Source organism: Setaria viridis, chromosome 9 (assembly GCF_005286985.2).
Source record: "Setaria viridis chromosome 9, Setaria_viridis_v4.0, whole genome shotgun sequence".
Classification (NCBI taxonomy): domain Eukaryota; kingdom Viridiplantae; phylum Streptophyta; class Magnoliopsida; order Poales; family Poaceae; genus Setaria; species Setaria viridis.
This window is the reverse complement of record NC_048271.2, coordinates 45,569,585-45,597,079: the sequence shown is the minus strand read 5'-3', so window position 1 is coordinate 45,597,079 and position 27,495 is coordinate 45,569,585. Positions and strand designations below refer to the sequence as shown.

General features: G+C 47.2%; 3 protein-coding genes and 2 long non-coding RNA genes across 5 annotated transcripts; 3 read left to right on the top strand and 2 right to left on the bottom strand.

Moving 5' to 3' along the window:
• Nucleotides 1-4,017: 4,017 nt before the first annotated feature.
• On the top strand, nt 4,018-4,845 carry LOC117836005 (light-harvesting complex-like protein OHP1, chloroplastic). The gene is made up of 3 exons (XM_034715351.2): nt 4,018-4,293; nt 4,400-4,522; nt 4,632-4,845. The coding sequence occupies exons 1-3, from the start codon at nt 4,147-4,149 to the stop codon at nt 4,698-4,700; spliced, it is 339 nt and encodes a 112-aa protein (XP_034571242.1). The 5' UTR covers nt 4,018-4,146; the 3' UTR covers nt 4,701-4,845.
• Nucleotides 4,846-4,994: 149 nt separating this feature from the next.
• LOC117835734 (exocyst complex component EXO70H1) lies at nt 4,995-8,642 on the top strand. Its single transcript, XM_072291074.1, is given in 2 exon segments — nt 4,995-7,894; nt 7,897-8,642. Coding segments are annotated over 2 exon segments (1,650 nt in total). The 5' UTR covers nt 4,995-6,738; the 3' UTR covers nt 8,391-8,642.
• A 379-nt stretch (nt 8,643-9,021) lies between these two features.
• LOC117836006 (uncharacterized) lies at nt 9,022-10,736 on the bottom strand. Its single transcript, XR_004635992.2, has 2 exons — nt 10,575-10,736; nt 9,022-9,847 (listed from the first exon to the last, which is right to left on the bottom strand). It is a non-coding gene; the product is annotated as an uncharacterized lncRNA (long non-coding RNA).
• A 102-nt stretch (nt 10,737-10,838) lies between these two features.
• On the top strand, nt 10,839-11,944 carry LOC117840178 (uncharacterized). The gene is made up of 2 exons (XR_004636952.2): nt 10,839-11,157; nt 11,583-11,944. It is a non-coding gene; the product is annotated as an uncharacterized lncRNA (long non-coding RNA).
• An 8,781-nt stretch (nt 11,945-20,725) lies between these two features.
• Nucleotides 20,726-27,366, bottom strand: LOC117838889 (asparagine synthetase [glutamine-hydrolyzing] 2). The gene is made up of 14 exons (XM_034719080.2): nt 27,148-27,366; nt 26,017-26,155; nt 25,618-25,713; nt 25,362-25,503; nt 23,854-23,949; nt 23,387-23,481; nt 22,781-22,942; nt 22,532-22,612; nt 22,229-22,450; nt 21,908-22,042; nt 21,715-21,795; nt 21,538-21,624; nt 21,347-21,454; nt 20,726-21,244 (listed from the first exon to the last, which is right to left on the bottom strand). Exons 1-14 carry the CDS (start codon nt 27,225-27,227, stop codon nt 21,002-21,004), a joined length of 1,767 nt encoding a protein of 588 aa, XP_034574971.1. The 5' UTR covers nt 27,228-27,366; the 3' UTR covers nt 20,726-21,001.
• Between the last annotated feature and the right edge of the window lie 129 nt (nt 27,367-27,495).

The following is a 27,495-nucleotide window of genomic DNA, read 5'->3' as shown; positions in this document are numbered from 1 at the left end:
CCCGCCCTTCCTAGCCCCTGCCGCTGGGATCCAGCCCCACCTGACCGGTGGTGCTCCCACGCCGTGTCGTCTCTGCCACCGGCCAACCCGTCACCACCGTCAGGTCTCCACACCGTCCCTGACCCCTCCTCTTCTATGGCCATCGGCCTTGGAGCCCCCACCCCCAGCAACCCCGAAGGGGCTAGCGACGACGGCTGCTGCTGCTGCGGCGGGTCGGATGGGAAGCCTGCGGACGCTGCCACGGGGCGACGGGGCGCGGCTTCGGTGGCGGTGAAGGGGCGGAGGAAGCGGGGCGCGGTGGCGGAGATGGAGGGGAACATTCTGGAGGAGCGGACGAGAACGTGATTCTTCGAGATGGTTGGTCGGAGTTGGAGCCTCTCGATCTTGAGTTCTCCATTATGATTTCTGGTATGGAGGTAGACCACTGGATCGAATTAGCAGGTGAGCTTGGAGCCTTGGGCCGAACGTGAATCAAATCATCTTGTAGCAGCATTAAAGTGAGAAAAGGCACACAAAGAATTTGGGAGCCATTGCTTTTTTTTGGCACTTTTACAACAACAGTCCTGCCTGATCCATCAACCAGCTGAAAGAAGTAATCGGCTCTAATTACGATTTAAATCCAATCGGGTTGTCTGCACAGCGTTACTTTACTTGTAATTTTGCGGATCAGGGCTTCTGGATGCGATCAACATGTGCACAGTGTTCGTTCCGGACTCAATCTTGTTGGTGTTATCTGCAATGTGGGACTGACTGTACAATGCGCTTAAACTCGACAGGGTTGTCTGCACTCTGTATGCTGCATTTGCATCACCCGTAGAGGCACAAGGAACTACACACAGAATCTCATGCTCCACGGACTCATTGCCTACCTGAAGATAAATGACCAATGCAGAGTTCAGAAGCAGCAGAACTGAAGTCCAAAATTCATACAACAGCACGTTCAAATCCTCAATCTCGACACCAGGAGGACTATAAATTTCAGACCAACCCGCACCTCCATCCATCCAACACGAAATCAACCACAAGCCCACGGCCATAGCATCCAAGCACACCCCGAAGGCAAAAGACCAATGGCATCCTGCAAGCTCATCGCCCTCTTCTTCGCCTTCGCATTGGTGGCGGCGACAACGGTGCAGCCGTCCGAAGCGAGAATCGGGGGAGACCAACTGCTCCACCCCTTGACATTCCACAATACCCCGCCGCAGTCGCTGAGTTCGTCCGGTGACGCCGTCCCACCCCACCTTTCGTCCCCGCCGCCACCGTCGCCGCCGGCTCAGCTGACGGAGTGCATGACGCCGCTGATCGGCATGATGCCGTGCATGGACTACCTAACCAACCTCACCGTGCTGGCGCCTCCCGCCGAGTGCTGCGACAACCTCAAGTTGGTCATTCGTGACGCCCCCATCTGCCTTTGCCACGGCATGACCGGCGACATGAACGACCTCATGCCCCTGCCCATCGACCCCGTCCGCATGATCATCCTCCCGCTCGCTTGCGGCGCCATGCTGCCGCTCCAAACGCTCTTCTCCTGCAACAGTAAGTTTTTCGCAACCTTTTTCTTCATGCATATGTCGTCCGTACATTATTTTGATCCGTGGATCAGATATGCCTGTAAGGAGATTGACAACAGCATGGTGTGATGTGTTTTGACAGCGCAACAAGTGCCGCCGATAATGCCACCGATGGCAGCGCCGACGCCTGCCAATCCTCTAGTGTCACCAATCAGGTGATTTATCTCCTTTGACACACACCTTATTCTGAATGATTTGTTGTAATTTGTGTTGTAATCGCCACCTAATATCCTTTTCTTTTTGTCTTCAGGTAATATATGTCATAGCAGTAGAGGATCAGAGCATGGATGGTTTGCGTCAACGTTAGCACTAGGGGTAGTGGGTACAGTCTTGTTAGTTTTAAGTTTTGTTTAGGATAATAGCATTGTTTAGGTAGAGGGGAATTGTACTTATTGGTACGATCATGTAATGATTTCGTTGATGCCATCAACTGCGGATATATATTAGTAGATGTTAAATAAATATAATGGTGGTCTATGTTATGACACCTTGGATCTGACGATCTGATATTTGCTTCTGAATTTATTTTCCACTTGTTGCTGCTTTGCATGGTCATAAAACTACATGCAATAAGTTGGGAATTCCTAGAGCAGTGGACCGAGACTAGAGTAAACCCAAGCTGATCGCAGATTTTTTTCTTTTTTGAAACTTAGATTAGATATTACTGCTCTAAAAATACTCCCTCCGTTCCAAATTGTAGGTCGTTTTGACTTTTCTAAGTGTATAAATTTTGCTATGTACCTAGATACAGTGTATGTTTAGATGCATAATAATATATATGAAATCGAAAAAACCAAAACGACTTACAATATGGAACGGAGGGAGTATTTGGATACTCATCCAATTCTATTGCATAATCATAAGGCAGAGTTTTTTTAAGTTCTCAAAGCGATCACCAACAAGATCCATTGAGTGTCTCACTTCAACAAATCAAAATAACGTGTGTTAGAGCCATTCAAATACAATCACACATGTTCTCCGATGTTGTGAATCGAGGTATCGAGGAGTCTTGAATATCTATAGTCATTCTTGGCAATGAGATTGGTGTGTGATTGCTAGTATTGAAGTAGTTTAACATCTCTAAATAGGGTGACATTTGCGTTAGAAAAAAAGGTGTGACACCCAAGAGGAACAAATCAAAAGAACATTTACTTATCTACTGAGAGACATTCGCATACAATCAAGTATGTTCTCAGACTTTGTGAATTAAGAACTTGTGCGTGTATAAAGATAGTCTTCTCTATGTTGAAATCTGACAGCCCTGGACATCTGAATGATAACTCGGCAGAGCAGGCTTGCTCTACCTGAGCGTGGCTACTGCCCACACCCTCCAACAATCTCATCTGAATCCTATCATCCTCTCCGTTGTTAAAAACTCATCTCCGTTGTTAAAAACTCACAGCTTGATAGCTCGCTCAACTCGTAATCAGCTAGCTAGGTTCATTACATTATTTTCTAATGAGCTGAGCTTACGTTTCAGCTCGTTAGAGATAAGGAGTCAGCTTGAGCTAGCTCACATAACCATGTTTCTCCACAAAAATAGTCTTCTCTATGTTGAAATCTGATAGCCCTGGACATCTGAAGCTTGCTCTACCTAAGTGTGATTACTGCCCACCCTCCAACAATATTATCTGAATCCTATCATCCTCTCTGTTAAAAGCTCGCAGCTTGATAGCTCACTCAACTCATAATTAGCTAGCTAGGCTCATTACATTTTTCTAATGAGCTGAGCTTATCGTTTCAGCTTGTTAGAGATAAGGAGTCAGCTTGAGCTAGCTCACGAGCCAGACGAGCAGATCCTCTCCCAGGTCCCATCCTTGTCTCCTCGGCTCCTCCCTCCTCGTCGTCTCTCTATCATATTGTGCATCGTCCTATCGTTACTTGGACTCCGCACGGAGGGGCATCAGCAGCCGCGGAGGTGAGGCTGCAGGAGTTTAGATGCTCTAGCTTCGATTTGATTCGTTTTCTTTTGTGCAGCTTCGTTATCTCGGATGAGAGAGCACCTAACAATAGTAATAGGTGAGGGAGCCTGAATCATTTTTGTTGAAAAAAATTTCTTTTGTAAATCTGCTACATTCTAATTTGAGATGCTCCATTTACTTTTCTGCGAAGAGATCTCATGGTTCAGATACCGGCGCGCCGCTGGGTCACGCAGGTTTGCAGGAGGAGTCGTGGACCACGAGGTGATCCAATTTCAACGCCCACAGCTCCGATGGGCTCGAGCCCAAATTCGAGGCGCCTAGCTCCTTCCTATCATCTCACGCCGCTGTGCCGTCGTTGAGGTGGCTTCGCACCCTCACCGTCGCTGACACTGTCCAGTGCTAAGAGGTCTCCAGCTCGCGAGCCAAAATGAGGTGGCTCGAGCAACTAATAACGAGCCGAGCCGGTGCCGGAGCCGACATCCACCCCTACATGTGACCCCAAGTCCCCAGCCGCCCAACGTGGCCACGCCGCCAGCCACGTACGTCTGAATCATCTCATCCTCTAAAACATGCTGATTCTTGCGGAGTCCTAGACCCAACGTCTCATCTAGAAGGAACGGCAAGAACAGAACACCGAAAGAACAATTCCGGCAATGGCAGCAAGGTGCGCTCTTTCTTCCCCATCCTGCTTGGTTCGTCAACCCCTCTGCGGCAACAAACTCGGCAAGAAGCTCACTCCATGCCTGCCATCGCCAAGAGCCGTAAGGGTGAGAGTGAGCGCTGCAAAGCTTCCTCCGGGGGTGAGTGAAAGAAGCAAAAACTGCTCGTGGTAATCATTGCAAAAGGATAGTCTCCATTCTCCAAGGAAGTTTTCACAGGTTCCTGTTCAATTTCTGTTGCGTTCAGGTTGAGGTGCCCAGGGTGCAGCCAAAGCTGAGCGAGCCCTTCTTGGGATTCACCCAGACCGCCGAGATCTGGAACTCCAGGGCCTGCATGATTGGCCTCATCGGCACCTTCATCGTGGAGCTGGTAATGAAAGAACTCATCACAACATAATCTTCACAGAGATGAAATGCCTCAAGTGTTTTGCGACATCTGTTTGAGTTTCTGAAGAACTTTGCTTCTTAATTTAATTCAGGTGCTAAACAAGGGGATTCTTCAGATAATCGGGGTGGAGGTGGGCAAGGGCCTCGACCTTCCTCTTTAATTGCCATTGCCAAGCTGATAGCAAGTTTTACTCCCTCTTTTTTGTCTTTCTGAAACCTAGCTATTATTGCTCTAAAAATATTCTGTCGAATGAAGATGCTCATGTAACTCGGTTATTGCGTAATCATATGGCGGAGTTCTTTTAAGTTCTTGAACTGATCCTCAACAAGATCTACTGAGGGTCGCACTTGTGCAAATCAAAACCAGTAGTAAATTTGCTGCAATTCTCAAATTGACGTTTGCCCTTGCGCCTTGTATACATACATGTATACATGGGTACTGAAACCATGGCAATGGAGCGCTAGCTGCTTCAGCCTTTCCACTCCACCATGGCAATGATATTTCTTGGGTTGCACTTTCACCTGATTCATGCACTGAACAAAACCTCAGGAGACTCGCTTCTGGGCTCTGGCGAGCTGAACACGCTAAAGCTTTGCATATTGGGCTACCAGGCCTAGCGCCTAGCAATGAGATCACAACAGAGGTAAATGCTCATTTGTGTATCATTTATCATGTGGTGACTAGTCATATAGCAAATGAAATTATGTTACAATAGTCGAATGGAATTTCGATAGGAACAAAATAACAGTTTTACCCAAGAAAATAAAACGCATTCTGATGATGTGCTGTATCTATAATCAGAAGACTAGCAAGCAAGTCTTATCTTAGAGAGCAATTTAGAGAATGGTGCTCTGGGAAAAGCGAAGGGCTCCCAATGCTTCTCTCCTTTTTCACCTGCAACAAATTGTAACTAGTAACTGTTCTTTATAGCATATCATCTACACGCGATAAACTTGGCACTTTGTGTGTCTAACATAGCCAGCTTGGTGGTGTCACGCAGGTCAGGGTAGCAGCCATGGACATTTGAAAACATCTGGTTAGAAACGTAACAGCGTGTTTTAAAAAAGATAACATTTGGTAAAGATTATATATTTCTCAGAAGCTACAAATTTGAGTATATGGAGAAAGGGAAATCATGCTAGGACGATACTGTGAAATCAGTTTGCGTGCAAAAGTCTTAAGCAAACCTGCTGTCAGCATAGATGAAGAAGAAGAAAAAATCTTCGTTTGCACATATTAAAGGACGAAAAATAAAACAATATTTGCTTTCAATGAACAAAATTAACAAAAAAAATATTGCAATTGAGAATTCTGCAGCAGTGGATTGAAATACAAATGGCATGCTACATGTACAAATAAATGTTCAGTAAAATAGGAGGAGGATATACTACTATACGTACGAAAGTGGCCCAGACCAACCCCACCCAGGAGGCCCGTTAATAATAAACAACAGAAAGCCCAGGCCTCGCTCTCGAACTTGGCCCGCGTATAGTACTGAGGGGCAGAGCGCGTCCACCTAAACATTTCATTCAAAGGCCCCACGGTCGACAACGGTCACGGATAAAGTTACAGGACGGCCATTACGCCGGATCGGAAAGCGGGGAGGGGAGGGGAGGGGAGTACCCACACGGTGTCTTACGAAACGCACAGGGCAGTGTACCAAGCGAGGTGTCGATGCGCCTTGGGGCGCGGTGAGCCTAGGGAGCTGCGTGATCTAATGCAGCCATGTAGGATTGGCGGCGGAAGTGTGGTGGCATGGCAGACCAAAGCGCGTCGGCCCGGCAGCGCGACAGCCGAGCGGCGGGCTGGAGCGCGCAGGTACAGTGGGCCGGCAGAAGTGGCGGGGGCCCAGCCCATCGAGGCAGCAGCAGTTGCGTGGCAGGGCCGTCGCCCCCCTTCTGGACATGGGCGTAGCGTAGGCACAGTGCTCCATTCGTCGGACAAGCGTGGGCTGCGACCGGACTGGCGTTTGTTGGAAGCGTGCCACACGGAACGGAAGGCAGAAGAACACAAGCGGGGTCGCTCTTGTTTCCACACGCGACGCGAGTACGCAACCGGCCGCATTCCTCGGACTCGTGGGCGGCGACCGACTCGCCGGCGCAGTCGGCTGAAATTCCAACCAAACCACCCCATCTTCCATCTTCTATATATAAAAGCAGGAGGAGCAGGCTAGCTAGGCTTCTCCGATCCTTCGATCCATGGCATCCATGGCCTCCCCATCGCCACGCCACCACGCCCTCCCACCGCCGGGCCACCACCGCCGCACGCTCTCTTCCACGCTCGTCGACGAGAGTGTCGCCGCCGCCGCCGCGCTCGTCCACAAGTGGCACCCCGACGACGCGCCCGCCGGCGGCTCCCTCTTCCTCCACGGCGCGGAGGAGGACGAGCCCCGGCGCTTCCTGCGCGCCGCCGCCGACCTCCACCGCGCCATGCTCTTCTTCGCCTCCGACGTCGCCCACGGCAGCAGCCACGGCCTCGTCGAAGCGCAGGCGCTGCTCCAGACCGCCATGCGCAGGCTCGACCTCGAGCTCCGAGTCCTCCTCGACGACATCGACAGCATCCAATCAGACCACGCCGCCGACGCCTCTCGCTCTCGCAACAACATCCGCGCCGTCGCGGAGGCCATGATGGCCGCCGGATACGGCAAGGAGTGCATCTCCACGTTCAAGACCCGCCGCCGCGCCGCGCTGACCGCCTCGCTGCGGCGTCTGCTCGGCTTCTCGCCTCCCGTCGACCACCTGCATAAGATCACCTGGGACCAGCTCGACGCCCGCATCATACCCTCCTGGCTCGCCGCCACGACCGCCGCCTTCGGCTCCCTCTTCGCCGCGGAGAAAGACCTCTGCGATGCGGTCTTCGCCGGCGACAACGCAGCCGTCGGCGAAGCGGTTTTCGCGACCGTGGCCAACGACCAGGCCACCGGCCTCCTTGCCGTCACGGAGGCCGCCGCGGCACGGGCGAGGCGCGCCCCGGAGCGCCTGTTCCGGGTGCTGGACGTGCACGACGCCCTCACCGAGGCGCTGCCGGCGCTCTTGTCCGTGTTCGGGGACGGCTCCGAGGTCGCCGCCCGCGCCGCCCTTTCCGTCGCCAAGGTCGGCGAGGCCGCTCGCGGGGCCCTGGGCAGCTTGGAGGCGGCCATCCAGAAGGAGCCGTCCAAGGCCACGGCGGCCGGCGGCGCCGTGCACCCGCTGACCCGCTACGTGATGAACTATGTCGTCTTCCTCGCCGACTACAAGGAGGGCCTTGCTCTGCTCTACGACTACGATTACGACTCCGACTCCTCCGAGCAAGCATCGCCGTCGGTGATCCATCGGTTGGTGTCGGCTCTGCTAAGCAAGCTGGAGGCCGAGGCCGGTGCTACCGGGAAGCGGCGCTCAGCTACCTCTTCCTGGCGAACAACACGCGGTACGTGGCCAACAAGGTCGCCGGCAGCGGCCAGCTGCGGGGGGTCCTCGGCGACGGGTGGGCGGAGGCGCAGAGCGCCAAGGCGCGGGTGCACGTCGGCGTGCACGTGCGCGCGACGTGGGACAAGGTGACCTCCCTGTGCACGCAGCAGGGAGGAGCTGAGCCTGAGGCCGTGGAGGCGGCGGTGATGGAAGCCGTGGGCATGCAGGAGCAGTGGGTGGCGGCGGACGACGAGATGTGCGAGGCGTTGAGGGCGGCGGCGGTGCCCAAGTACAGGATGTTCTATAGGCGGCACGGCGCCGCGGTGAGGCTCACGCCAGGGGACGTCACCGCCATGATCACCGCTCTCTTTGGCGGGCCTCTGGATCTGGTTTCGCAACGCCGTCAGGAGGATCCAAATCCATACCGCGATCCAACAAGGAGGCCGCGGCAGCTGTTCACGTAACTACAGATGAGCACAAGCATTTGTTTGTAACTAGCAGAATAGAGGAAGATCATCGAATGTTATCATTACATCTCTGGCCAATATAATCACTAATGGAATATTCACAGGGCCGAATTAACCATGGGATGATTTTCCCTCAGATTAGTAGTGTAGGCTGGGGCCATAGCTCCAAGGATAGAGCTGTTAGAGTCATCGGACCTGCTCAGATTTTGGTTCCGTAATGTGTTGTTTTGGGTTCATATTATAACACAGAGAAATTTGGGAGCCATTGCTTTTTTTTTTTTTTGGCAATTTCACAACAAGAGTCCTGCCTGATCCATCAACCAGCAGAAATAAGTAATCAGCTCTAATTACGATTTAAATCCAAAGGGGTTGTCGGCACAGTGTTGCTTTACTTGTAATTTTGCGGATCAGGGCTTCTGGATGCGATCAACATGTGCACAGTGTTGGTTCCGAACTCAATCTTATTGGTGGTATCTGCAATAGGGGACTGACTGTACAATGCGCTTAAGCTCGACAGGATTGTCTGCACTCTGTACGCTCCATTTGCATCACCCGTAGAGGCACAAGGAACTACAGACAGAATCTCATGCTCCACGGACTCGTTGCCTACCTGAAGATAAACGACCAGTGCAGAGTTCAGAAGCAGCAGTACTAAAGTCCAAAATTCATACAACAACACGTTCAAATCCTCAATCTCGACACCAGGAGGACTATAAATTTCAGACCAACCCGCGCTTCCATCCATCCAACACAAAATCAGCCACAAGCCCACAGCCATAGCATCCCAAGCACACCCCCAAGGCAAAAGACCAATGGCGTCCTGCAATCTCGTCACCCTCTTCTTCGCCTTCGTCGTGGTGGCGGCGACGATGGTGCAGCCATCCGAAGCGAGAATCGGGGGAGACCAACTGCTCCACCCCTTGACGTTCCACAACACCCCGCCGCAGTCGCCGAGTTCATCCGGTGGCGCCGTCCCACCCCACCTGTCGTCCCCACCGCCACCGTTGCCGCCGGCTCAGCTGACGGAGTGCATGACGCCGCTGATCGGCATGATGCCGTGCATGGACTACCTGACCAACCTCACTGTGCTAGCGCCTCCCGCCGAGTGCTGCGATAGCCTCAAGTCGGTCATCCGCGACGCCCCCATCTGCCATGATGCCGTGCATGGACTACCTGACCAACCTCACTGTGCTAGCGCCTCCCGCCGAGTGCTGCGATGGCCTCAAGTCGGTCATCCGCGACGCCCCCATCTGCCTCTGCCACGGCATGACTGGCGACATGAATGACCTCATGCCCCTGCCCATCGACCCCGTCCGCATGATCATCCTCCCGCTCGCTTGCGGCGCCATGCTGCCGCTCCAAACGCTCTTCTCCTGCAACAGTAAATTTTTCGCAACCTTTTTCTTCATGCATATGTCGTCCGTACGTTATTTTGATCCGTGGATCAGATATGCCTGCAAGGAGATTGACAACAACATGGTGTGATGTGTTTTGACAGCGCAACAAGTGCCGCCGATAATGCCACCGATGGCAGCGCCGGCGCCTGCCAATTCTCTAGCGTCACCAATCAGGTGATTTATCTTCTTTGACACACCTTATTCTGAATGAATGATTTGTTGCAATTTGTGTTGTAATCGCCACATAATATCCTTTTCTTTTTATCTTCAGGTAATATATGTCATAGCAGTAGCAACTACCAAGAGGATCAGAGCATGGATGGTTTGCGTCAAGGTTAGCACTAGGGGTAGTGGGGTACAGTCTTGTTAGTTTTAAGTTGTTCTTAGGATAATAGCATTGTTTAGGTAGAGGGGAATTGTACTTATTGGTACGATCATGTAATGATTCCGTTGATGGATGCAACCGTCAACTGCGGATATATATTAGTAGACCAGACGTCCGCCTAGTATACACCAATACAGCTTCATGGCAGACGACCAGAAAAAATATCACAACTTAGAAGGGGGGCACAGAATTGTGCTGATTCGTGCAAATTCCTTAATAGCGCGCTAATTTGGTGAACAATGTCGTATCCAGTTCCTAGTATAGCAAAACTATAAAATAAAAAAGCAACGTCGCGACCATACTCAGGCATATTGACAAACACTTGGTGAGCAGAGGCAACTGGCAACTATGTTCTCCCAAAAATTAAGCAAAAGCTAGATTAGTAAAACCGAGGAATACCTCCAGGGGAGGATGTCGAGGCGCCCTCCGAGGAAACCCACCGCCGCGAGGTGGGCAAGGCAGACTGCGGCGGGCGGAACTGTCGCCAGACGCGATCAGGGGCACGCTCGGGGGCTCGCCAACGGCTGATTTGGTCGCGGGAAGCGCGCCACGACGAAGTGCTTCTCGTGGTGGGTGGGGGGGGGGGGGGGGGGGGGGGGGGGGGGGGGGGGGGGGGCAGCGGCCGCGCTTCCTCGGGGGGCGGACGGCGGGTGCCGACGGCGAGATGCGCGCGAGCGGGGCGGCGGATGATGCCATTGCGGCGCGGCGAGACAGGGCGGTTGGGGAAACGCGCGACCCGGCTGGTTGCCTTCATGGCGCTCAGCGGCAACCGTGGCGGCGTGGGAGGTGTCTTGCGCGGCGTGATTTTTGGGACGCGGCACTGTTTCTCGGCTCCCCCATCTTCCTCCCCAAATCAGCGCAGCTCCTACGCCCCCTGTGCAATCTGCGCCTGCTCCTACACCGCTGTCCCAACCCGTGATAAAAAGAAGGGCAAATCCCCGTTGGAGAAGAAGGCGAATCCTTCCAACTAATCTGGATTGAGGTAAATCCGTTGTCCTTGCTCGCTGCGATTCACCTTGACGTTGTTGGATCTTGCATATGCAAACAAGATCACTTCCATGGGGATATATAAAAATGAAAATTACCTCTGCAAATTTACCTATTTGTGGTGAAACACCGTATAATTCCGTCATGCTTTGCTACAATTTAGCGTCAGAAGTTGCAATCTGCGTGATTTTGGAGGTTCTATGGATAGTTTTTGGATGATATGGTAATTTATACTCAAGGAAACATCACTGTTTTTGGTGTGGCAACTTATGCTTGCTAGCGTGGCAATTCGTGCATTAGGTGTGCCTCCGTTACTAATCGCATTGCATATGCTTATTTCCTTTTCTCTGTTAGATATCAACTTCTATTTTGTGTTACAATCCCTGATCCTAGCCTTTTGTTTGTGTTTTTATTTTGCAGTTTAAAGATACTTTTTAGGGGTCTATTTGATCTGAATGCTAAGCCGCTGCCTACTACTGACATTCCTGATGTGGGTGTTGTTGGGCAAGATGAGATTGATGAGGTGCCTGAAGCCCTATTGTTTAAATTTGTACCTCCTCAAGACGCCACATTGCTGCAGCTTATCAGTCTATCTATGCCAGCAGCAACTTGAGTGCACAGCAGCAACTAGGGTGCTCGGCGGCGGCAGCAGCAACTGCGATGCTTAGCGGCAGCAATAGCTTGATTCAGAGGCGCTGCAAGCTAACTCTGGCAGTGTAACAGTACTTGCAACTGCTACGTACACTTTTGGAGTTGATGTTGAGGACGGTGTTGAGGTTTTATCTACTCCACAAGAGTCCTTCATTGACATGACCTTCAACAGTTCAGATTCTGCTAGGGATTATTACAATTCCTATGCTAGGCATACTAGATTCTCCATTAGGACTGACACATCCCGTGAGTCGAAAAGGAGCGGGATAAAACAAAATTCATATTTGTGTGCCAAAGAGCTGGGGTTAAAAAAAAGGAAAAAGTTGTTGTTGATGGCCCTATTACTGAGAAAAAGATAGTAAGGGAAAGACGCACAGATTATGTTGATAGGACATGTTGTCCTGCCCGTATGATTGTGAGGAGGACATCCGAAAATCAGTGGAAGGTTGTTCACTTTGAAAAATAACATAATCATGACCGTGTGAGGAAATTCTCGCTCACAAAATACCTTAACTCCCACTGAGAAATAGCAGGCAAAGAAAGGGAGTTCATCAACCTACTCCATGGCTGCAACATTACAACTACACGAGCTTCTCAGATAATGGGCGAGTTGTACGGTAGCATTGCGCATTGCCCATACACAGAGGGGGACGCCAAGAATTGCGTGTCGAGTACTGTGCTGAAAATAAAGTCAAAGATATGAAGGCCACACTTGATTACTTTGAGGAGTTGAAGAATGAAGATCCTGACTTCTATTACAATTACACTCCTGATGATGAGGATAGGCTTGAGAATTTATCATGGGTGGATGGTGCAGCAAGGAAGGCGTATAAGCTCTAGGACGATTGCATATCTTTTGACACAACATATTTGACAAATGCATACAATATGCCATGTGCACCTTTCATAGGTAAAAAAATACCCCCCTCGCCCCCTAACCCCAAATATGTTTAGCTCTAAAATTGCACCGCTGGCTTTCTATGCGACTGAACCAAATTTAAGTTGCTGCTGTTGAAAAAGATATGCCATTACTGTTTTTTGTATGACTGTCGGCCATACATCTATGGGCCCACCGGGAGGCTCGGATAATCCTACAATACGGGGTTGTACACCAAGATGTATCGGACACGGAGACTACAGTGCAGGACGACGTGGTTTATGTGGCAGAGAAGGACTAGTCAAGGATTAGGAAACTACTCATAGCAATTAGAGTAGGACTCTCTAGTCGAATCCGACTAGTACTCTTGTGCAACAACCGACCTGTAACTCTGCCCCAAGTAATATAAGGCGAGGCAGGGACCCTCTCCAAATAATAATCAATCAATACAATCCAACCAACACACATGACGTAGGGTATTACGCTACATAAGCGGTCCGAATCTGTCTAAATCATGTGTTCAAGTTCACCTTCGAGTTCCTGGTCTTCGGCGAGCCCCACACATAAAACACTACCTCGGGTACCCCCTCGGTAGGTTGCCGGGTCTAAACTCCGACAGCTGGAGTGCCAGGTAGGGGTGATCGTCGAGATCAACGGGCGAGCTTGAAGGACCTCATCATCAAAATCAATCTATTGCACATGGCGTGGTTGCTGCACTCCGCCGACCAATCGATTCGACAACTCGCTGTGTTCGTGTGCTTCAAATCCCAAGCCGAGTTGAAGAAGTATTTATCGTGCCTTGAGTTCTAATTGGTTCAAGACTTATGCAAGTGATTATTGTGCCGCATCCCACATCCTCTGGAAGTACTCGGAATCCGAGTCAAAGTCGAGGCGTACGTTGTTCATCTACAAAAACTGCAGTACTGGGGAAAATATTATAGGACCGTTGATCCTGACGCTGGTGGGAAAAAGCATTAACTGATGGTGCACAGATCCACCAAAAGGCAGAGCTTCCCTCCTTGCATACATTGGAAAGAAATTATGTGCAAATAAACTACACGCACACAAGAAGACTACCCGAAGGCTTCGCATCAAGAGGAGTGCGCATGCTACCTTGTCAATGACTACTTCAACTTTGCGAGGGTGCTTGGCAACCCACCAACGACTACCTGGACTACTCGTCTCGACTAGAAAACTAGTCGAGGATGATTATTTTGACTACTCGTCTTGACTAGAAAATTAGTCAGGGCAGACTTCACACCATTGACAACTAGTCAGAATCGACTCCGATTAATCGGCTTCATACACAATTGTCGCGGCTTCATCAACGACCACCACGGCTTCATCAACAATCGTCCACGAATCAAGCTAAGTCACTTTTTTAATTATTTTATATAATTTTTCCGGTTTGTTTTTCGCATGGCCGAGTACATTTTTGTGTACACCTCTCTGTAATACCTGGTGTTTCAATCATCAAAGGTGATTAAGAAAAGTTAAAGGTGAACTATGGAGAAAAAGCGAAGAAATTGACTAAAAGTCAAATTCAAGTTAAATTCGACTGAAATTTGAATTTTGAATTCTAAATTCAGAAAATTTGGGCAAAAATATGGAATGGAAGCTTGAGAGTGTTTAGAACTTTGGGGATCAAGATTGGAGACTAAACCTAGCCCTAAACATCTCAAGAAAGACAATGGAAAAATCAAAACAACAGTGTACTGTTCATTGTCCGAAAATAGAATTTCGGAAAAACAGTATAAGTATCCATTTTTGAAATTAATTTCTGCCACATTTTTCAAATAAGTGGACCAAAGCGACTACACAGCAATGAAATATGAACTTTGGAAAAGCATATTAGGGTGTTGTTGGTCAAGAACAGTAAAGGGACCAAATTCAAATTGAGGCTCAAAGTCAACACTTTGCCACGGTTGACTTAGCTGCTGAAACAGTAATAAGTAGCTGAGTTTGGAGCAAAATTCAGAAGGATGTAGTGCAAAAGGCATAAGTGTTTATGAGCAAAATGGAATCTTTGATAGTTGTAGAACACGAATGGATAGTAGTTGGACTAAAAAGAATGAGTTTGGGCCACTGGAAGTGAATTAACAGAAGGGTAAATGGCCATATATGGTGACTGTCGAACTGAATTCAAGTTTCAGGGCATTTCAGTTGAACTGAGAAAGAAATTCAAAATTGACCATGTTTGGATGATTATCTCGAGCAAGAGCCAAAATAAAATTTGAAGAGCTTGAGATTATCTCCAACTTTGCTTAAGAGGTTTGTGGACCGTCGGATTGAAAGTCGGCCACAGGGAAAGTCTAAACATTCTAGTGAAAGAAAGAAAAGGGGGAAAGGAAATTAGAGAGGGCAAGACGTGTCGCTGCCGGCGCCCTTGCTCGCTGTCCAGCTCGACGCTTAGGGCCACCTCTTCACCACGCAAGTCTATGACTAGGCCATGGTGTCGTCCATGCGCACGGTGAAACTTCGTATAACTACCGCTCCCGCCGGCGCTGTTTACCGTGCCGCCTTTTTACCGCCGCCTGTAAGTTATCTGCTCAGCCACCGCCGCCGATCAAATTCCACCACCACGACGCCTTCCCTGTCGATTCCTTCCGTCCACACCTCCACTTACACCCTACCAACAGCCCTATCGACTTGTTGTCCAGCTTCTACGCCGGTGCGCCCGTGACCGCCGCTGTTTTCGTCCGCCACCGCAAGACCCCCTGCTCACGGTGAGCATCACTTTGCCGTCGTTGTCCTTCTTTGCGGTAAGCCATAGGTAAGTGTCGGGGGTACTAGGAAGTTGTAGGGGTAGTCGGAGGGGTGAGTTACGCCGTCGTCATGCTTGGTCACGGCCAGCAGTTAGCTCCGCCGCCCGCCGCCGTGGAGAGGGGAGCTCCGACCACCTCCCGGGGAGCTGCCGCCGCGCACGGGTGCGCTTTAGTATGGGGATGCTTTCCAGCCTAGCCCCGTCGCCGGTGGGGCACCGGCCGGTGAGCCGCGCCGCCCCCTGTCGCGCTCAGTTTTGGCGCGAGGAGGAAGACGGTGCTGGCGCCAGGGGCCCACCCGTCAGAAGGATAAAGGGAGGAGAAGAGAGGCTGGCCGGGGCGCCGTGAGGGTGTGTTGGGCCGGGAGTCCAGCAGGCCGACAGACGGGTTAGCAGGTCGGGCGCTAGAGGAAGGAGAGGGAAAGAGCAGTGGGCCATTGGGTCGGCACCAGATTAAGGAAAGAGGAGGAGAAAGGGAATCGGCCCAGTGAGCCCGGCAGAGGAGAAAAGGGCCGGCGGGTAGGAGGAATAGGGAAAGAAGGTGGGTCCGAGCCACGGGCGCAGCGCAAGAGAGAGGGGGTAGGAAGGGGGTGCGTAAGAAAAGTTAGGCCGGGGGTTTTTGGAAAATTTAGATTTTCTTTTGTAGAATAATAGATTAAATCTGTATATCACCATTTAAATCACAGAAATTTCTAGGGGTGTCCAAAATTAGTGAAACCAATTTTGTTAGGATTGTTTTATTTTCCTTTATGCATTAAAATTTTTATACCCTAGGAAAAATAATAAAATTTAGGTATTTTCTTAATACCTTTTCTTTAAAGGTATTTAAATAAATACTTAACCTTTATTAAGTGCATAAAATATGGACTAATGTTTTCATAATCACAAATTATTGTTAACTCATAGGAAATCAGGTTTCAAGACTAGAAAATACTTATAATATTTTCTAAAAATAGAAGAAAAGGCCTAAGGTAGGGTTAGTAAAGAAAACAAAAATGGCGGGTTAATCTTTTTGGGTTTTTGTGTGTTGGCTTGCAACTTTGTCATGATAAATTGTGTAGTCCCTTGTTGGCTTGCACCTTTATCATGAAGGAAAGTTGTATAGTCTTGTATTCAAAAAGTTGCATCACTAACCCATGCATATGCTCTATCGTAGACACCGAAGCACCGAAACAGGATTTCGTGGAATTATCAGAAGGATCTCCGAAGTTTGAAGAGATCATTGAATTGATCCCCTGCGAAGCCAATCCGTCAGACAGTGCTAACATTTTTATAGAACAAGGCAAGCCCCGGTGCATTTATACCTATCTACTTTGGAAGTATTATTTCATGTGTCCAATTATTGGTTAATTACTATATGAATGCACTAAGTCTAGGAGTTGATTGAAACCTATTCTTGTGCATTATCATACCTTGTTTTAAGGACATCTTTGCTACTTGTTCAAACAGTTAGTAAGTAACCCAGGTTTAGAAGTGTTAGTTGCTCAAGTAACTTCGTTACCGAACCTTAAGGTGAAATATTTAGTCATACATGCTAAGTATGGAAAGGTAGCTTGGAAGTTGAAAGGCAGGCAGAAGCTAGAGATGTGAGATCTGTCTGCTAGTTTAATCTGGTTAAGGCCCGATCGTTGTCTTAACCTTTGATCAAGTGAATGACACCTGATTACTTACTGGTTATGGGACCAGTAAAGCCCGGTAGGTTAGCAGACTCTCTGATCGAGAATATTTCGTACCCGTGCTTGACGTGCTGGAGATTGGCAAGGGCGTAGCCTGAAACTCACATGGAGATCAGGCCAGACGTGGGGTCCCATGTGGGGGTGCGTCCCTGGGTCCGGGTAGTCTTATTCCCACCAATCCTTGGGTTTGCTCATCGAAAGGTCGTTACGTACGACCTGGATAGTCGTATATAGCTGGTGATTAGGGTGCTCTCCTGCAGGATGTAAATTGATCCGGATCGCCGCAATTCTCGGTTACGAATGCACTTGATCACTGTTAAGCATCGTGTCATAATTTCATAAATGCAATGTCTTTCCACTAATGATTTGGTGTATGACTTAATACCTTGTTGCTTGCAAAATATTCTTTTTGTCATTATTTAGAATGGTTAGGTAATAACTTAATTGGGATAAAAGATAAAGCTAAGGTCTCACTTTTAGTAAGCTCTTTCGGCAAAAATGTGTCAGCTAGTACACTAAACAATTATCATATAGTTCCAGAAAAACTATTATATTGGTTAGTCGGGTAAGCCTTGCTGAGTACCCCGTACTCAGGGTTATCCCTTGTGGCTGTTTTCAGAGGCACCGTAAGAATCCGCCGAGGAGGAAGCCCCGAAAAGCTAGGGTATTGTTACGAGTCTGGCAATACCCTCAGAAGGAAACTTAAATGCTCATCTTCCACCTGGACCGGTTTATGTTTTAACCCCTAGAATCTCTCTGACCTGCACTGTTAAGTTTATTTCAAACTATGTTCTGTAATAACTCGTACCTTATGTATGTATGTAAAAATGTAATATTTGTTGATGCTTTCCCATCGTGGAAGCGATCCTGGTGTATGGCTATGAGACGTGACGTGGATCGTTCGAGGAGTCCTAGGGACACTCGACGGACTACCGGACTTATACTGTTTTAAGTGCGTTTCAGATAATTGCTGTTCTAACAGCGATTAGGCGCAGTTAAACTAGTTTAAGTTGGGCGGTTCCGCCACACTCTCGATGGTAGCTATACTTTGCCAACTGTTCCTAGGGCATGTTGACCGACAACCATGGGCTTGGTACACCGAATTACGGAGGCTATGGCCACGAGTTTGGTACACTGAGTTTTGGAGGCACCGCCACGAGTTTGGTACATTGAATTTTGGAGGCAATAGCCACAGATTTGATGCACTGAAAACTTGAGGAGTACTGCCTCTCCTCAGCTAGTTTAGACCCGGCAACGAACGTTCACTGAATGGACTAGCCTCTAAATGTTCATCGGATCACTGAATTTCTATGCCAATGCCTCAACCCGTTGGATGGTGTCTCCATACTCTTCAAGATACTTCGACTTCTCGCGGGAGCGCTGGATCAATGTCTACAACACAAAGCAAAGTACTCGTATAAGCACCGAGTACTAATTCCAAGATGAAGATCAAGAACAGAAGTAAAACTTACTTGTGTATACTCGCCTACTTGGTGATACATATCCATGAGCGTGGCCTCAAACTCCACGATGGCCAGCGGGTCAGCTATAAGCTGGATCTTCTCCAGGTTTACCATGGGAGGAAGCAAAGTATCATCATACTCCACATGCTCTCTAGCATTTAGCGCACCGAGGGAGACTAGTGCCCAGCTATTTGATGGACCAGCCTCTAAAGGCAAGGAGGAAGTCGTCGCGTGACTAGTCGACGGCCCCACCGCGGACGGCGGGACAATTGTCAACACTTGCAGCGCCCCAGCAGCCTCCACGTCAGCTTCTGGCTCATGGGCTACATGTGCAGCCTCGACTTCACCAGCAGCTGCCACCTCCACCTCGGCCTCTGGCTCCGGCTCGGCATTCAGGGTGCATTATCTCCCTAAAAAATGCAACATATCTGAACTCTCTCCTGATGACCGTTCCTCGCACAAAGTCTATCCCCTTACCCCTCCCCCCAACATCAAACCTAAGAAACGACGGGAGGATGAGTGAGCATGCGAAAATTACTAGCTAAAAGCAAAACTAGTGGCATTTTTTGTAGAAGTTACTGACTCGTCAGTTGCTCGTCAGTTGCTAAACCATAAGAATAAGTTGCCTATCCTTCCTTCCTAGATAGGGGACTTCCCCCCAAAATGAAACCTAAAATCCGATGGGGGATGAGTGACCATGCTAGGGTGTGTGTCGCTAGGGAGGCTGGGGAGGGGGAATTCTCACCTGGGATTGTCGCCGGAGGAGGCCGTGCGCCTAGCATCGGTGCCCTTGCGTCCCGCTGCAACCGTCGCGGCGTCAGCCTGCCCTCCCATGCTCCCGGTCGCCTTGGGCATCTGGTCTACGTCGCACGCCCGCAAGCGTCAAACAGAAGGTGCCCCCCTCCCCCCGCCGAAGGCGACCCTGACAAGTCCCCTCCCCTCCACCCGTGCTTGCGGGCGCCACCAGAGTGGGATCCAGTCGCGACGGTGACCCCTTCTCTCCGCTCCTCCGATGCTCGCGGGCGCCACCGGCATGGGATCCAGTCGCGGTGGTAGCCCCTTCTCTCCACTCCTTCGATGCTCGCAGGCACCGCCGACATGGGATCCAATCGCGGCGATGGCCCCTTCTCTCCGCTCCGCTCCTCTGAAGCAAAGCAATCAGTTGCATGATTTTTTGGGAGGTTCCTTTGGGACAAAAACGGTCGGAACCGCTGATTTGGGGGTGGTCTTAATGGGCCTAGGAGGAGGCCCGCTAGGCCGAGGCAGTCGCGCTGGAGCGCGACCCGTCGTAAAGTAGCTTTTTCCTTGAGGAAAGGGGAAGGAAACGCGACCCGTCGTAAAGTAGCTTTTTCTTTGGGGAAAGGGGAAGGAAACTGACAGGCTTGCTATGCCCCATGGGTTACGGCTGTTAGATCTCGACCGTGCGTCTTCTAATCAACGGCTACAGTGCGCTACAGAATTTACGTCACCGAAGCACTCGAGATACCACAAGAATCTCAAGTTCCAAAAAAGAGAATATTCCATAAATCACACTGTTGTGCGCTTTTTTAATAACAATAAATATACTTCAGCTTTGTGTGCAAATGCGAAATGTGTTATACCCTGGCAAAAAAAAATAAAAGGACAATTCATGTGTCAACATATCAAAAAATAAAAGTGAATATACACATAGCCCAAGAAGAAGATGCGATCGGTGTTCAGATCAACATATCAGCCGTCATTGAAATAGCATTGCCCTGTAAGAACTCAGATGTATGTCTGGGTGTTGATCTTTTATTAAATATAAACACTACTGGAATAACCGGTACGTGATCAGACCATCATAGTTCCAGATTAAGGAAATGAAAACCTTGGTTGCACAAAATACAAGATAAATATGCACAATTCACAAACAACCCCATGTGTGGGGTGCAAATTACTCCTTCCGTTCTAATCGAAATTGCAACCAAAATACAAGATAAATCTGCACAATTCACAAACAACCCCATGTGTGGGGTGCAAATTACTCCTTCCGTTCTAATCGAAATTGTAGGTTATTTTGACTCTTTTAGACTAAATATAGTATATGTCTAGATACATAATAATATCTATGAATCTAGAAAAATCAAAACGACCATAATTTGGAACGGAGGGAGTAGGAAACTAGATTAACGATTGCAAGCTGCAACAAGATTAAGTGAAACAACCAAAGAAAATTGGTCACGGGGATGACAAATATTTACAACGCTTTGACAAGTCCATAAACAAACAAACAAACAGTGTGCACAGTAAAAACCCAACACGATGCTGCCAAGTATGGAGCACAAAGCATATCTCCGTTGCTTGACTAAATGAACTTTGCCGCATGATATGAAGATGAAATGACCAGTGAACCAACATTCTTCTGCGACAACAGAAACTTTCACCATTGCTTAGACAGCACTGGCTGGAGTGACGGGTTTCACGAGGCTTTCACCAATAGCTGGACGGAGGCTGTTATCTGTAACGGCTGCAGGAGCTGCCCCTGGAGTATCTTCGTACGCAGCATCATGAACACCCAGAGCTGCACGGCCAGATGGATCAAGGTTCTTGGACCAGGCCGCGTCCCATTCAACAGCCTTGGCAGTGCTGCATGCCACACTTGGACCTCCAGGAACAGTCGACCTTGCTGCAGGCTGTAATAATCAAAGGGTTATGTAGATGGGCAGACGCAGTGTTTCAGGTTGAAGATTATTTCAGACCGAAATAGCTTTGCAAGAGCAATGCAGCTTACAGACCTTGGGGAAGTATTTCTCAAATATCATTCTATAGTAGTACCCTTCTTTTGTTGTGGGTGTGTTCTCTGGGTAAACAAAGCTAGCATTCATCATCATGGAATCTGAGACCTGAAACACAAAGAATAAACATCAACTGCAAGTCCAAAAGGGACAAACTTCTTGAGTCGTTCAACATAGGAAATACGACATACATGTTCACTTGCATGGTCCTTCAAACCATCAATCCAACTATACCCAACACCATCACTGAACTGTTCCTTTTGCCTGTATAGAATATGCTATTCACAGAAAGTAAAACTGACGTAAGTTGCCACACCTAGGATTTAGAAAGTAACACCATGAAAATAACAAGAGAAACTTCAAACAACCTTAGGTAGATAGGGCCTCTTCTCATCATCGAATGCATTACGGATAACCCACTTCTCAATCCGACCAAGATCACGTCTTATCTAAAATTTTCAAGGCAATATTCAAAACAAAGCAATCGTGCTGATTAGAACCAAAGAAATGTATTGCAGCGAAATTAGATTCCTAATATTGTTGCAATACATATCAACATACCATCTTCCATTCAGGATCAATGTCCATTGCTATATTGATGAAACTCTTGTCAAGGAATGGAACACGTGCCTCAACACCCCAAGCGGAAGTTGCTTTGTTCGCTCTCAAGCAGTCATATAAATGTAGAGCTTTTATCTAAAGAATCAGGGGAAAGATTCTCTTGTAAGTACATCTAATTGCAGCATTCACGATTGAATAACTAAGCAACTGTACTGAAAGAGGCAATATGTTTGTACTACCCTGCTTTAAATGCTTCAAGAGTACTTCTTATTGGCTTAAAACTTTGGACAGTAACATATTTCCAGTGAAAACTTCCATTACCTTCCGACATGTTTCCTCATGGAATTCCTTCTTGTTTGGTGCCTTATGAAAATAAAGGTATCCACCAAAAATTTCATCTGAGCCTTCTCCAGAAAGAACCATCTTCACCCCCAAAGATTTGATTTTGCGTGACATTAAAAACATTGGGGTACTTGCTCTGATTGTCGTAACATCATATGTCTCAATATGGTAGATGACTTCTTCCAAGGCATCAATGCCCTCCTGATATTTTGTTGACAACAGTACATAAAAAATTCAAAGAAAGGTTTTTTCTGATGTACAAAGAAAAAACAAATTGAGAACCTGCACAGTAAAGTGGAATTCATGGTGTACAGTGCCGAGGTAGTCAGCAACTTCCCTAGCAGCTTTAAGATCAGGAGAACCCTGGAAAGAACGAAAGCAGAAGAATTCCATTACATTGTTCCTCTGTTTATATCATTATCAGTAGATATTCCTTACTCTTGTCAAAATAGTAAGCAACAAGAAAACGAAATAAAACTGAGAAGATGGCAAAAAATGATGCTCAGCACTTAGGGTAAACAAGAAACTTACCTTCAAGCCGATACAAAACGTATGCAGTTTGCTTCCCCACTGTTTGGCAAATTTTGTTTCTTCTAAGTGCCGTGAAGCAACAGATGCAACCAAAGAAGAGTCGAGTCCACCAGACAAGAGTACACCAAATGGCACATCAGTCATCAGCCTCTTAATAACAGACTGCAAAATTTGTAAATAATGTAAGATGGTATGGTAAATGATTAGTAAGCAAAACAATTTAGAACCAACTAGCAATAACTTCGAACATGTCACTTATCTAAATTCTTAATGAAGAAAGCAACACATTGAACCATCATTGAGTACATCATGACATATTATACTGGATTAACCATTGCACATACAAGATCAACTGATATACAGATAAGCAATTGAGCATTGCCCAACCAGAGGCATTAATACAACAGATAAGCATGAAAGATAGATCAAAACTTAAAATAGATTAGCACTAAAACAAATACAGCACTCATAAACATATCAATAAATTATTACTATATGCATCAAAGGATGTGAAATGAAACAAGACGACTGCATAGACTACAAATCAACTATACTTTATGTATCAATAGGTATCAAAGTAGAACATGGTAACAGGAAAGGAAATGCCTTCTCAAACATCTCTCGGAGGAGAAGAGGATTGTAAGGGGTTGAGGGAATGCTTTCTGAAAACCATGGTGGGTTGAACCATCTCCTTAGACCACCTAGAGAGGATATAAGAACTCAGGTTAGAATGCAAAACAAAAGGAAACTTCCAACATAAGTACTACCTTTTTTTAGATGTAAGTACCACCTCTGATCACAAATATAAAGTCCATTTAGGATTATTGTTGGTCAAACTTTTTAAACTTTGACCATAAATATCTAAAAGAACATATAGATCGACAACATAAGATTGATCACTCTTAAATTCACCATGAAAAGAACTTTCATAATATATACTGCTAGTCAAAACTGTTAATTGGAGATCATATCCATGCCCAAATGGACATTTTTTTAAAATTGTGATCAGAGGAAATAGTAGCTTTATTCTGGTATTATGGCTGGGATGGGAGTGTCAGCTACAAAAAGTCAACCTGTTTTGCTGGAGTACAGGTGCCCAGGTGGGAAGGTTATGAAGCGTTCACAATCATCACTCAATGCCTTCATCTCCGAAGAAAACCAAACTGACCCTGAAAACATACAACAGTATGAATTAATGCCATGTGGCAGTTATCGAGATTCAAAAAAAAAAGAAAAATTGGATGAATTGAGTTGGGTGACAACACAACACCGCATATTTCCCGAGATTGAAGAAAAGAAGAAAATAGTAACAGTTTTTTTCTCGAACACGTAGGAGATCTGCTATCATTATATTAAAGAAGAAAAGAGGGTATAAAGAACACTTCTTCAAATACAAGAACATAGTTCCCCTAAATAACATAGCTACATAGTACTTTTTCTGTTTTTGTTATTGGGCAACAGAAAAGACTTTAGCAGTGATAATCCCACTTCCAGACTGGTAATGAAAACCAAAAGGCCCACAAGAGCCGCTCTTCGGGGGTGTTTGGATACCAGGGGCTAAAATTTAGCCCTGTCACATTGGATGTTCAGATGCTAATTAGAAAGACTAAACATGCACCAATTATAAAACTAATTGCAGAACCCCTAGGCTAATTCGCGAGACGAATCTATTAAGCCTAATTAATCCATCATTAGCAAATGGTTACTGTAGCACCACATTGTCAAATCATGGACTAATTAGGCTTAATAGATTCGTCTCACGAATTAGACTCCATCCATGTAATTAGTTTTGTAATTAGACTATGTTTAATACTCCTAATTAGTATCTAAACATCCGATGTGACAGGGCTAAACTTTAGCCCCCTGGAGCCAAACACCCCCTTCAACTATGTGGTTTTGTCTCAGTAACCGTCCATAAAACTATTGATATTTCATTGACATGCACATACCAATATTGGTCATACCCCCACATTCCTACCTCCAAGAATACAGTGTGCCAATAACCAATCTGGCATCTTCCTTGCATGCAAGCAGGATCTAACCACCAGGAACAAATGCAGACAATTCATTGTTACCTATGGGCTTGCAAGTACCACTTACAATTTCCAGAAACAAAATTCATATAAAGGCCAATTTTTGCATATTCTTGTGCACACCCAGACATTAAAAAATAGCATCGTATCCGGAACACCAAGTTAGATAATTCCTATCAGTTGGAGGCACTGTATTCCAGATGGTAAGATCTAGAACGTTTGCCAACCTGTTGGCTCTTTCCAACTTATTACGGAAATTGATAGAAAGTGTTTTTTCTACTATTTATTTACTAGGAGATCAGCATTCAAAATTCAAATTTGAATAAAATCTTCTGTGCGGTTTCTAAAGTTCGTGGCAGTAACTGGCTGGCTGCAACCAGGATTTTTGGACCATGACCTTCAAGCACTGATTGACTACTGCCAACAGTAATATAACAACAAAATTCACCATTGACAAATTTCTGAAAATAAAATTTGAGATGGATAAACATGAATAACACACCTGATTTTCTGCACGGGACAGAAATATAATTATTCTTTATACATACCATCAAGACCCCATCCCATGTATAATGGGCAGATGCCAATAGCATCACGAGCTGCGATGAAGCTTTTATCACGTGTATCAAGAAGAACAAATGCGAACATGCCATCTAACATATCCACGAATTCTTCCCCATATTCTTCGTACTGTTTAAAAGCAACATTAAAAGGTCTCAATGCGAAGATTAAGCAGGCTTATTATAGAGGATGATGTTTAGATGAAGACGAAGAAAGGGCGTAAGAAATAGATATGCAACTTACAAGATGGGCAATAACTTCACAATCACTGCCAGTTTGGAATTTATGAGTTGTCAACTTAGCTTTCAACTCTTCATGGTTATAGATCTCTCCATTCACCTGGAAACACAAACCAGACAATAAGTTGTTGTTCTGATGTAACTATACACAAACAGAAACATATTTCCTCTAGTTTATTTAGTTCAATCAAGACTTCTGGTGGGTTAATAATTAATATAATGATACATTAAGGCACGCTCAGCCCAATGATGACATTTGCAAACCCCATAACAAACTTTTGGAAACAGCTGACAGCTACCAAAAGCAGAACAATGAAAAAGTCATTTGTCGAAATGAACACTGCAGTTAGCACAAAGAAATGAGTGGATACTGTGAAATTGTATTTCCAACCCAGATACAGACCGTTACAACAACCGATTTGTCCTCATTGTACAACGGCTGGTCACCAGATGTGGGATCCACAATAGCCAACCGCTGGTGTGCAAGATAGCAATCCTGATGGCAGTGTAAACCGCTCCAATCAGGTCCTCGGTGCCGTAACCTACAAAAATTATAAATTTCATTTGAGAGAGTGCATAAGCTATTTATAAGATGCACCATGCACTATGTCTTCCAAAGAACAAAGTGCCCAAAAAAAAGCTACAGAGAAATTATACACTACAGCAAAGAAACATCTGGCTCTTGGTTCTGAATTCTGAAAGAAGACACTAATTTGTGTTCAACAGGTTATTTCTAGTAGAAGATTATGTTAATTCAAGAAATTGTAACTCTTTGATTCAACAATTGTGTGTTCCTTAAAGATGAAGAACTTGCTCATAAGTCATAAATTCTACTCACTCTGATTGCTTCTATAAATTGATTTAAACTTTTCAATTTTTCTCTGATCATAAGCCACCGTGGAACTTCTAGGCAATCTTGTTCTCTTTTCTTTCTCTTCTGCCATGCCAAATGTGTTGCATCACCCGTTGGCAATGAGAAATAATTTTAGGGTAACCCAGCAATTTCATTTAAAATTTTAATTCTTGTCACAAACCAAAACATCCATGCCACAAGCACTACCAACCAAAACCTAGAAGTCTTCACACCCAGAATCTGATCTTCCAAATTGTTCACACAAGCACACAACATAGATACCGCATCACTCGATCGGGGCACTTCACAAAGATCAGAGCCTGTCAGGGGCCACAGCCCATTCCTAAATCCTCGGAGACTAGCATTATACTATTTTTCAGGTTTGACTGTATTGCCTGGTATCGTTGATTCATTTCAGCTTGCGCAGATTCATGACAAACTGTTAATCTAAATCAAATCGACAAGTGGACAGCTACAAATGGCCAGATAATCCAGAACGTTCCCATTTCGCCGAAAGTAAAATACGTTCTCTCAACCCGCCCAAATCCGCCACCAAATTTCCGCCACCCTCTCCCTCACGCGGGCGCAAGCACCCGCCGCCCCCGCTCGCTGCGCGTACAGACACAGAGGGAGCCGATGGATAGGGAGATGGCGAGACGGGGCGGGGGCGGCGCGCCTCACCTGCGCGAGAGCTCGATGATGCGGGAGCGCTTGGCGAGGGAGACGTCGGCGACGCCGAGGACGGCGAGGATGCCGCACATGGTGGCTTGCTCCGGCTCGGGCTCGCGCTCGCCTCGCCCGCCGCTGCTCTAGCACCCACACCACCACCACCACCCGCCCCGCCGCCCGTCAGCCCCCGCGCCGCCTCGGAATGCGAAAGAGGTCTCTCGCGGAATGGTGGGTTATGCCTGGGGAGGAGGGGGGATCTAATTAGGGCTTTGCAGGGTAACCACGGCATCTCGGCCGTCGGATCTGCGGGTTAGTTGACCCACAGAGTCTATGGTGGAGTCCATGATGCCAAGGCCCCAT